The sequence below is a fragment of the Medicago sativa genome, chromosome 1 (assembly GCF_051527215.1).
Source record: "Medicago sativa cultivar Bolivia chromosome 1, Bolivia_mono, whole genome shotgun sequence".
Lineage (NCBI taxonomy): Eukaryota > Viridiplantae > Streptophyta > Magnoliopsida > Fabales > Fabaceae > Medicago > Medicago sativa.
Genome location: NC_140749.1, coordinates 62037083 through 62049008, shown reverse-complemented (window position 1 = coordinate 62049008; position 11926 = coordinate 62037083). Strand labels below are relative to the sequence as shown.

At 33.8% G+C, this 11926-nt stretch overlaps 1 protein-coding gene and 1 long non-coding RNA gene across 11 annotated transcripts; both read right to left on the bottom strand.

Annotated features, from left to right (window-relative positions):
- Positions 1-920: 920 nt before the first annotated feature.
- LOC146956140 (uncharacterized) lies at positions 921-2842 on the bottom strand. Of its 2 annotated transcripts, none has more exons than XR_015019368.1 (2): positions 2701-2842; positions 921-1146 (listed from the first exon to the last, which is right to left on the bottom strand). It is a non-coding gene; the product is annotated as an uncharacterized LOC146956140 (long non-coding RNA). The 2 variants fall into 2 exon arrangements; XR_015019365.1 differs by lacking the exon at positions 921-1146 and adding an exon at positions 2336-2538 and having other exon boundaries at positions 2701-2813.
- A 470-nt stretch (positions 2843-3312) lies between these two features.
- On the bottom strand, positions 3313-9299 carry LOC146956139 (phosphatidate phosphatase PAH1-like). Of its 9 annotated transcripts, none has more exons than XM_085727052.1 (11): positions 9104-9299; positions 7292-8963; positions 6626-7191; positions 6454-6527; positions 6177-6261; positions 5725-5811; positions 5581-5653; positions 4692-4735; positions 4465-4593; positions 4280-4378; positions 3313-4187 (listed from the first exon to the last, which is right to left on the bottom strand). In XM_085727052.1, exons 2-11 carry the CDS (start codon positions 8811-8813, stop codon positions 4134-4136), a joined length of 2733 nt encoding a protein of 910 aa, XP_085583178.1. In that variant the 5' UTR covers positions 8814-8963; positions 9104-9299; the 3' UTR covers positions 3313-4133. The 9 variants fall into 9 exon arrangements, with proteins under 9 accessions (XP_085583178.1, XP_085583192.1, XP_085583216.1 ...); XM_085727066.1 differs by having other exon boundaries at positions 7301-8963; XM_085727090.1 differs by having other exon boundaries at positions 7325-8963.
- Between the last annotated feature and the right edge of the window lie 2627 nt (positions 9300-11926).

Below are 11926 nucleotides of genomic sequence, written 5' to 3'. Positions count from 1 at the left end.
CAATCTTCCCATCATGCTAAATTAAGTGGGTCCCATATAAATTTGAAAAGACTCAAATTTCAACCAAATATAGAAGATGTGTTGAAAATAGTGTTTTTGGCTATGTACCTTGCAGTGTAAGAAATCTTTAGATTAATGAAGTGTTATGTCCGAAATGGATTTATTATTTATCGTTAATCAATGAACAAGTGTCACGGAATATACAAAGTTTTAGGCATACTGTAAAACGGTTAGAAGAAGTTTTTGTTTCATGTAGAGGGATAGTGCATCTCGTACTAGCCTTGCTTAATAAATTTGTTGTTTCAAAAAGAAAAAACACTTGAGATTATAGCTTATCAACTTTTTCTCATTTTTATCCTCATTTTCTTAAATGAAAAAGCATATTTCTAAATCATTTTATATTTATCGGTTAAGCTTCTAAGTTTACTAAAAAATTCAGTCGGTTAGACTATCGACATTCGTCATCAAATATCTTATCTTATATGTTAAAATTCATACACTTTTTCATTTATTTACATAATTTCTTAATAACCTAAAATGGCACTCAATATAAGACAGATCGAGTAATATTTTAGAAATAAATTTAAAAAAAATAATTAGTTTTTGAAGAACAATGCGGATCTCTTACATTTTATAATTATTATGGAAAATACTTTTTTGTCTCTAAACATAAGCACTCCTTTAACTAAAAATTTATTCATAAATACAAGACCCTTTTCAAAATACTAGATACATTTCCTCAAAAAAGTACTAGATACATTGATTGCTTCTTTTTCAAATAAATCCTTAGTTAATAATACAACCCTTTTTTATATTTTGATTGCTTCTTTTGTGTATGTGTCTTGAAATATGAAAAACAAAATTTATTACATACACATACAAAGGGTATTTTAGGTAAAATAGACACATTGAGTCATTGATTACACAACAATTTTTCTTAATAAAAGTGAGAAAAGCAAAAGGTATACAAAATCTTAATACGAAGGGAGTAATAACATTATTTTACATTTATACAATATTTTTATTAAGCAAAATCGTATACAAAATCTTGAAAAGCACACTTCAATATGAGAAAGTTCCATGTCCAGGCATTTTTTCTATGGCCGAAATTTTATGCTTTGCTAGGTGAAGAAATTGTTGCGCACGCTGCACGATTAGGGAAATGAATCCTCTAGCTTTAGGATGTGGTGATTTTAGTGTATTTAGAAGAGAAAATGATCAAAATAAAATTATTTGAATGAAAGAGAGAGTAGGTTTGATAGATAGATAGATAGAAGGTCATCGAAAATAAATATTGAAAAGTAGAGAATCTCTGGCTCACGATCACATGTTAATCATAACTCACAACTCGTGTGCAAATAGTTCATTCACCGATAAGTGAAATTAAGCTACTTCATTAGTTCAATTCATAATATGGTATAAGTTGATATTTACCAGCGTTTAAAATATTTCTTCACCATTTTAATGGCATCACCACAACAAAATCCTTACTAAAGAGCCTATTAACATAAACATCTCTTACATTCATCCCAACGAAAACCATCCATTACTATTGATTTCCTATTTCTTGAAGGTTACAGCAACGATATCTGGATTCGAGCTATGATAATAGCTCTTGGGATGAATAAATTCAAATTTTGTAGAGGACCCTACCAAGAAACCATTATCAAAATATACTCTTTGCAGTTTGCACTATTAGAAACGCTGCAACACAGACACTGATTATGTTTGCACCATCCTTATAGATCAAGCAAACCAGTTGTTCCTAAATTATTTTCAAGGTGAGGTCATTCCAAAGGACAATCGTCCAGTTTAAAAAGCATATCTAAGAAACAATGCACTCATTGAGGTACGACGCATCATTTATGTTTCTTAAGGGAATAGAATGTTCCATTACTATGACTTCGAGTGTATAAAAGCATAACTACGACACAAGTTGTACTTGCAAAAAGTACAATAATCGTATTAGGGTTTGTATTGTATTGGTCATGCCTTGAGAAGGCTCTCAAGGGTTGTATTTATAGTCCTCTATGGGCCTGCTTTATGGTTACTTAGGCAGCAAGTCATAGGGGTAATTAGGTACTTAGGCGGTCTTCTAGAGGCCTTGGGCCTTAAAGCCTATTTGGAGGGCGCCGAGGCCTTTAGGAAGGGCGCTTAGGCCTTCTGGAGGGCTTAAGAGTCCTTTTGAGGGTCTCTTAGGTCCTTAGGAATATAATGACGGTCCACAAGTTTTAGAAACGTGTGCCGTTGTATACTTAAAATTATAGTAATTTCACTCTCCATTTCTTTTAAGAAATGAAAAGAAATGAATGAAGATAATCCGTACTACTATCCATTTTGTAAAAAACCTGCTTCTTCTAACACAGTTTTACATTAAAAAATAAATCAGAGAAACCTCATGTTCTTATCAACAATGTTGCAACGTCAAGGCCTATTATATTTTCTCCCGCATTCCAATCTGACTTCATATTTTCATACCTCGAAGTTGGATACTAGATTCGGGATGAACAGATCATATCACCAATTATTAATTCTCACCTGTCTTCCGAACAGCCAAACAACTAAAGCATCATACTCCGTTCAAAAAAACTAAAGCATCATACTTTACTTTCCCTACCAAAGTCTTATTCTTACTATGTGTTATACATCCCCAAAACTTCTATCAACCAATTAACTTCTACTTTACACTTTTAAGATTACCTTCAAGTGATAATAGTACCATCTTCAAGTCAAGCTTCTTTCTTCTCCAATAATCATATTGCTGTTGTAGTGTTACTTTGTCAGGGAAATCAAGCACCCAATTCAAATTACACAAAACACAACTTTTAATTAGTGCATCAAGTATATTAAAATTGACTGCCATTTATTTTGTTACTATATCCAATCTAGAGTAATTGATTTATTGCCCATCCATTTACTTAGTAAGCACCAAAACTCTCAACCAACTATATTTTCATATACTAGAATGAAACTATGAGCTAGTATCCAATCTGAATATGCAATATGTGTATGCCTTGAATTGTAGACGGGCTGTCCAATGATATGAAGTTCTCCTAATTTGAATGTGTGCAATTGATACTACTAGCTATATATGTGATTGTTTAGTTTCGATCACACACAAAAAAAGAGGAGTAAACATGTTCAAACCTCAAGTCTGCTGCCCCGCCTACTAAGGTATCATCCGTTTCGGTCTTGAGTGAGTCATCACTTTTTTCTAGTTAAAGTGTATCTCGGTGGGTTGAGAAGAGTGAAAGTTTATAAACTATTCTTAGTCTCGATTCCCATGCAAAGTAAGACAATTTGGTATCTCGGTGGAATAGAAGTCAAACAAATAATTAAGCTAATTGAGTAATCCATATTGATATTACAATGCCTAGGATGGTATATTTTCAGACTCTGCAATTCAAGCCAGTGTATAATGAGTAAGCTAAACAACTTTTGTTTCCTCGGCTTTCATGTAGCATCCTCTTCTAGTTCCTTAATCCAATAGATTCCAATTTGGATTTTTTTTAATGCATTGGACAAACTAAGGGCCACAATGTAATTTTCCGTTTTCACTTGATTTCTTGATTTCAGATATTTGTATAAGAAACAACATAAACGCTGCAAAAAGATCCTCAAAATAAAAGACAACATCAAATTTAAGGCACACACACTTACGCTAATGTACTCATTAATGAAAACAGAAAATGTTATCTTAAATTAAATATACCCTACAAAAGCTAGTACCTAGGCCCTGAATCCACCGACACATAATTATTAGAGAGGAAAGACAGTATTTTTTAGAATCATGTATACCATTATTTCCTGATAACCGAATGAGAAATATACAAGATGTGACAGTTACCATGTAAGCCAAATGTTATACAACTCTATTGATGAGTAAAAATGAATCAAGATTTAATGCAGATCAAAAAAGAAGGAAAACAAGGGCATTGCCATCATAATAAATTGTCCTTGGAGAACTTACATGCCCAATCATCAATGACTTCCGTGATAGAAGGTACTCTCTACTCGGTACGGCACATAAGTGCGTCACATTGGCAGATTCGTTTGGCTTTTTGGTTGACGTGCTGAATTGATGCATACCAATGGATCCTTGTCAAAGGGAAGTAAATAAATTAACCTATAAATTAGTCGACATCTGGCAATGGCATTCTCCAATAATTCCATGAGTTGTAGTCTTCCTGCAATATTCACAAATAAAAATTTTAAAATTCTTCGGTGTTACATTCAAACTTGTCATTAAAATGTGGAATTTGTGGAGATGATTTCTCACCTGCTCGACCAAAGAAGTTGGTGGAAACATGTCATTGACGAGGGTATGTAACGATGTATACGACTTTGCACCAATACGTTGACTAATAGCCACTTCACCCTGTTAGTTTTTGCATCATTTAGTTGGTGCCTGGGAAGAACTAGACAAAATACTAATCACTCTGAATATTAATCAAGAAAGCACACCTTCGGGTTAATGATGAATATTTTGCCCTTTGGGATTCCAATCTTTCTGTAACTAAGTTCATCAGTGTCTCTATTGCCAAATCCCGCATAGAATGGATTATAATCAGAAGGGAAAAGTCTTCTGATATCCTGCAAAAAAAAAAAAAAAATTGAATGTTGGTAAGAAGACGCCTTGTAAGAGCATTTCTGAGCTATACAGTGACATAATTTTGTGTTCGGGAAGTTACCTCTAGACAAGCAATTTTGAACTCATGTGGTGCTCTTCTTATCACTTCCATCCGAACGGGGACCAAAAATACAATATATCAAGTCAGAGACTTGAAATATCCAGGGCGCAAAAATAACAGGTGATAAAAACGTATAAACACAAAGGTAATGCATGGTTATTCATCGATTGTGGATTGGGCTTAACTCAACCCCTACAAAACTGGTTTGTAAGGTGAAGACTGTCCATTACTAAGAACATATTTTCAAAGCATATCTCATCCAACGCCGGAGTCTTAACACACACCCCTAAAGGACTGGACATCTGGAGCATGACCCAATAGCAGTGACCTGATAGCAAATAGCTCAACAGATCTAGGATAAACTCATACCATCTTAGAATTTGGATTGGGCCTCACTCAACCCCTACAAAATTGGCTTGTAAGATGAAAGCCTCCTACTACTTATTAACATATTTTCAGGTCATATCTCATCCAATGTGGGAATCTTAACAATTATAATATTTTTGTTGTCTAAATATAAAAAATAAAAACTGATTATGATGGGCATAAGCAAAAATCACCTACATAAAACATTTGAACTTCATGACTTAAACAAAAATAATGGGTTGCCAAATCAATTTTGTTAAGATTATGAATTGTGTCATACATCAATAGATAGCACAACCTCCATTTATCATCAGTCGCTGGCCTTATTTGATGAGTGCGCTTACTAATAATAGTTGAAGTGACCAAATATTGTAAAATTTAGGAACCTTAAAATACCATTTGTTCATAATTTGCAATCGTAACTGATACTGTGTTTTTCTCAACCCTACCCCCCAAAGCAAGTGGAAAATTTCTTTAATTAGGAAAGAATTAAAATCTTATTTCAAAATCAAAAGTGCCTCACCTTCTCGGAAAAGTGAAGGAAATAATCCATCGGGTGAAATAACAACAGGTCCATTAGGTAAGGTTTTTCCATCCTGTAAATATAGAGGTTTTAATATTGGCAAGAAGTTGACAATTACCATAAAAGACTTGGTTATTTCAATACCTGTTTCAGGTTAAGTAGGAAGTTCCTGGTCAAATATGCCTGGACAATTGCACGCGCACTCAGAAACAATAGTTGGTATCCATTTTCCTGACATTAATCCAAGTTAAGCATTAAATATTAATCTTCTAGAGATAAATCACCACAACTATAGGTACCGCAATAAGATCATCCATAGCTGTATTTTGCTTTTGAAAGACAGTAAAATTTTGCTGATATCCATTTCGTGTATTTACTTTTTCATTCTAGTGGAAAGAAATGTATAGAAACATAATAAACAAAAGCAAGAAGAAAGCAGAAATTTAATTACACATTCACAGTAGAAGATGCTTCTTAAGGAAACATTCTATAAAGATTTGTTTCCATTTAACTAATTGCATTTTGGCCTTAAAAATCCTACTCCAGTTAAACTGGATAGTTAGACCTGCATAAATAAATACATAAAAAATACGCACCTTAATGGCACAGAAAAGCCTTGCCACACCAGATTGTGTCCAATCTTTGCCAACTAAAGGCATGAACTGTCCCAAAACGTCAGACCTAAAAGAAGCGGAAAAAAGAATTTGATAGTTATCCACAAAACTGTTTAGAGCACTTTTCTCAAAAATCGGTAATAATAGCTTCTGGGGAAAACTAAAGGTGTATAATAAAATCACTTTCATTTCATTTTAAGCTTCAAACATATGAACCCTTTGTAGCCTAAGAAGCATTATTACTTATTAGTATCCTTACTTTGTAATAGTTCCATCAACGTCTGAAATCACGATTCTTGCATTCCACTTCCATAAGTATATATGAGCATCAACCTGTTGTGTAATTGAAATACCTCTCTTAATAAACAAAACTCAATAAGCTGAGTATATAACTTCATATGAGAACCTAAACAGTAGATGAATATCAAAACCTGTTGTGTTCCTAAAACCCTTGTAGAGAAACTGAAGGTTACTGTATTTTGACCATCTTTAAGATTCAAGGATGCTATCTGTTCATTGGTTGGAACATTTGTCCTTAAAAATTGCTTCTGTGGAGATCCCTGAGTACTCGATGTTGGAGTTGGTTCTAAAAGAGTTCCAGACTCGGAATCTAGAAATACATCTTCATTGGATGCGTTGCTAAAAGTGTGTTCAATTGTCTTGACCCTTCGAAAAGGATTAGGCCAAAGTCTCCATCTGCGTCCAGGCGAGGGTGATTGTTGATCATCATCCCTGGAATATTCCACAGGAATTGCATCTTTCGGCTCAACAGGTAAAATTGAACCAAATGCAGCCATTCCTAGAACAAGAGGAGCAGCCTTTTCCCACGTCAAGTACATCTCTTTAAACTTGATAACAAGATTTTGATTCTTAAGTATTGCCGGTGCAGAGTTTGCAAAATCCTCTGCCGATATTCGATGGGCTTCAAACACTCCAGCAGCAGCTACCAAACCCATACCTGCCTTAAGTTCATGACCACAGAGGGAGATCTCCAATCCTGAAAATTATAAGATGAATAAAAAGTAAAACAAGATGCGCTATTATCAAACAAGTAATTACTGAATCCAAGAAAAACAACTTCTCAGCACAGGGCTTACCGGGCTTACCCAAACCAGAATGGATTTGGTCACCTTTACTTGAAGTTTCGGCTTGAGGTTCCACCACCTCACTTGAATTATTATTCTTATTATCTTCAACTGAAGTGGTTTGATGAGTTTCATAGACGCCGTCATTTGATACTGACATGTCAGTTTGTTTGTTATTCTGTTCGGTATAATCAGCAATAGGAGAGCACGAAGCAGTTTCAACTTCTCCTGATGAATCCTTCTCAACCTCTTGATCTTGAAGTCCTGATTCTGAAGTTGGAGATTTATGGCCACCAGAAGAAGCAGGACTATTTGTGGAGGATAACTCGTCAATGTTTGAAGATTGTACAACGCTCTCTTGTTCATTTTCGTCAACTACGGGACAACTTGCATTAGATTGTACAATGCTCTCTTGTTCATTTTCATCAACTACAGGAGAACTTGCATTAGATTGTACAATGCTCTCTTGTTCATTTTCATAAACAACAGGAGAGCTTGCATTAGACTGTACAATGCTCTCTTGTTCATTTTCATCAACTACAGGAGAACTTGCATTAGATTCGTGAGATGAATTTTGAACCTCCAGTGACGAACTAGCATCTCTTACTTCAGCATTTCTAGCCTGCTGCGAAAGATCTTCTCGAATTTCGACCTCCAGGGTTTTTTGTGATTGACAAATGGTTACTTCCTCTTCTTGACAAACTTTGAGTGGGGCCAAAGCGGTACAACCATAACCATTAGTATCGGTGTCGCATTGTCTGGGTTTAATATCAGTTGTTGAAGCACCCAGCTTGCTAATATAATCAGCGGCCCAAGCAGTTTCGCCGGAACTAAACTCTCCATTGCCTTCGCATATGTCGGTCTCCTCAGCCGGACCTAGATGAAATTGAGGATTTCTTAACTGCACATTCTCCTCATTCTGCTCTGATTCCGAGATAGGAGCCGTCAATATATGACCATCAACACTCACCAAGACCATCTCTGGATGAGAACCCTGCGAGTCCACAGAATTCTCTCCATCTAAAGTCCCGTATGAATTAGACCCGTATTCCGATAAATCATCAAAAGAATCTTGGAAATCATAATATCTCCCATCAGATTCCGTCCTTTGAATCCTTGGCCCAACCGACGAATCCTCTTCATCTTTCAACCGAAGCACCCCAGAATCCGAAATACTATGATCAAGTCTATGACCATTACTTAAAAAGTTATCACTTTTACTACTAGAATCTTGATCAAGATCAACCCCTTTATCCTCATCCGCCTCCTTCACAAAATAAGCCTCCCCGGAATTATCAAGGTACATATGAAAGTTAGACTCAACACCATTAACACTTATTCTAACAACTTTTTCAGCACCTTTGAGAACACCTTGAAATTTACCAAACCTAACATACCAAGGTGTACTTCTAAATGTACCATCTTGTTGCTGAACAACAATCACATCAACAGCACCACCAAATGGATGAAAAGGGGTAGCAACTGAGTACACACCTTGACTTATCAAACTCCCAACTTTCCCAACTACATTCATTTTTTCTCACACCAAATTTACTAATTAAAAAAAAAAAAAAAAAAAAACTCAAACCTTGCTTCAAACCAAAACAACCCCAACAACAGACATAACTTATTCCTACAATCTCTGTCTCTTTCCAATGATTACTGTTCCTGATCAACGACAACACTGCATGGCAAACATGAATATGTTTTATTTTCAAAAAAAACATAATAACCAATTTAATATTAAAAAAAATAAAATTTATTTCCACCAAAATGAAGAAGAAACTAAACAATTAACAATCTAAAGTATAGAAAGAGAATAACCTTACACTTACAGATTCAGAAAACAATTGATGGCGATTATTGAAATATTGTGATTACCCTTCGATGATTTGAATCATGAACAACCTATTGATGAATGGTGGTTAAGAATTAAATTTTGGTGGAGGCTTTAATCAAAGTTTGAAGTTTCTGGAGAATTTGGATACCAGAAAAAAACCCCCCAGAAACCTGTTTCAGTGACACGCATTAAAATAGTTATTCTTCTTATAATCTTCGATTACTCCGTTGATGCAACAATTTTACACGTGAATTTTGTGGATAATGTATCCTACATAGGACTTTTTGGTCTTTTTATACGTTTGTGGGTATGAAAAGGACAGACGTTAACACCGACCACCTCGTATCAACGACTGAAAATAATTATGAAAGTAATCAAAACATGATGAGTTTCTGTTGGAATGACGAGAATGTCCTTCAATGTCTAATTATTGCCAACAAACAAATTATTTTTTTAGGGGACGAAAATTGTTTTTTGGTCCCGGTTTTGCTATGAAGGTTTATTCTCTTTCTCCTCCCGAATATTATTTGTATCTTTGTAATTATTATTTTTTTGACATAGTAGATTACTTGCCTTAAAAAAATATTGTATACTAAATTAAACTTTCTTTTTTTTTAACTTTCTACAGAGTACAAAAATTGTTTTTTTTTTTTTACAGAAAAGAGTACACAAAAAAATCATATTTTCAACAACCACTTACCAATCATAAAACTATATTGCAATTATCATCATCATCATCATCATTATTATTATTATTATTGAGTAAATAGGCTTTTACCCTCATGAAATTGTAAGTTTCGTCAATTACCCCGCTGAAATTAACAAAACGTCAATTACCCCCTGAAATTGCACAACGTTAATCAATTTACCCCTCCATCAAATTTTTTTGTTAGTCAACATGACATTTTGCAAATACCCCCTGAAGTTTTGCACTTATGTGCAAAATGCCCCCCAAACTTAAAAATTGATATGTTTTTTTCTTATCGTTGACTCAAAATATATTAAAGACAAACAATTAACGGTTATCTTTAATATTTAGGGTGCGTTTGTTTCAAGTTATATTTGTAGATTCCCGGGAATAAAACGATAGGAATACACATGCCTATGTTTGTTACAAGTTTGCTAAATTTTATTCCCGGGTATAAAACGTTCCTGGGAATAGAAAAATTTTCCCAAAGAAAAGGGTGGGAATAAAGTTCCCATGGAGATGGGAATAAATTCATGAGGAATTTCCTATTATAATTCCTATTTTTATGGTTCACAGGAATATTATAATGTTAAGCAAACATCTTTTTTCTAAATACCTTGGAATAAAATTCCCATCTTTATGTTCCAAGGAATATTATTCCTAGGAATAAATTTGGTAAACTTGAAACAAACACACGTTACAATAATAATATATCCTCTAAAAATAATGCATAATTAATAACTTCATATTACTTTAGCAAAATGCATGTTTAGTTCAATTTTTAAGATAGAATAATTTTATTCAAACTTATCTTGAGAAACTGCTAGAATTAATTATTCATGAGGAATGAGTGTCTCCAGCTTACTTTGTTGTGAATTGGCGTGTCTCTATTTAAATAAGTCATAAGTTATGGAGAATTGAACAACCAAATGACATAACAGAAACAAAATAAAATAACAGACCCTTTTAAGAATAAAAGGGTCATGTAAAGTATTAAAGTTGACTGTTAATTGCTTGTCTTTAATATCTTTTGAGTTAAGGCTAAGAAAAAAAATATAGATTTTAAAGTTATGGGGACATTTTGCACATAAGTGCAAAACTTCAAGGGGGTATTTGCAAAACGCCATGTTGACTAACAGAAAAATTTGACGGAAGGGGTAAATTGATTAACGTTGTGCAATTTCAAGGGGGTAATTGACGTTTTGTTAATTTCAGAGTGTAATTGACGAAACTTACAATTTCAGGGAGGTAATTGCCTATTTACTCTATTATTATTATTAATCTATCTTATTTTTTATCAAATAACATAATGACTGAGTTCATATATTTTAAATATAAAAAAATGAGAAGTTCGAAGTTTGAATCTCGCCTGCATATTATTGTACTTGCAACCGTTGATTTTTACATTTTATTATGCATTTTAAAATGTATTAGTAGTTTATTATTATTATATTTGAGATGCATTAGGAGTGCTGTGTTCACACGGAAAGAAAAGGTAGGTGAGAAAATTGAGTGGACCATTTTATGAACTCATGACCCACCTGAAATAACGACATATAATTTCATGGTTTTTCTTCTATAAAGTTCTCGACATCGTGCACCCTCGTGAACTTAAAGAGGTGATTTTTTTTAACAAAAAATAAACCTCGTTATTTTTTGTTAAGGATGGGAGTGCACATTGTTTTTGTTGTTGACAAAATCTTTATTTGATGTTTTAAATATTACAAATATATTAAATTTATATCATCTTGTTATCTACTAATTTGTTTTGTGAGAATTGTTTCATGAGAATGTTTTCGTCACTGTTGCGAGAACATTTTGGTTTCACGCAAATAAATCATTTACAAGACAAGTCAGCAAAAAGGAAAGCATGTCATAATATTCAATACAAGAAGTTGTCTTGGACCTTAATGATTTTCGACCCATTTGAAACAAAGCCGATTGAAGGATAAATATTTCATCAAACAATTAAAGCACAAGGAAATTTGCATGACACCATGAAAGTGTAGGAGAATGACATAAGCAAGGTCACTTATACACAACAACAAACAACTCATTTCAGTTGTATGCCTCTCAAGTTAAAGCACAAAAGCAAGCTGGACATCCATAATGTTCTGGA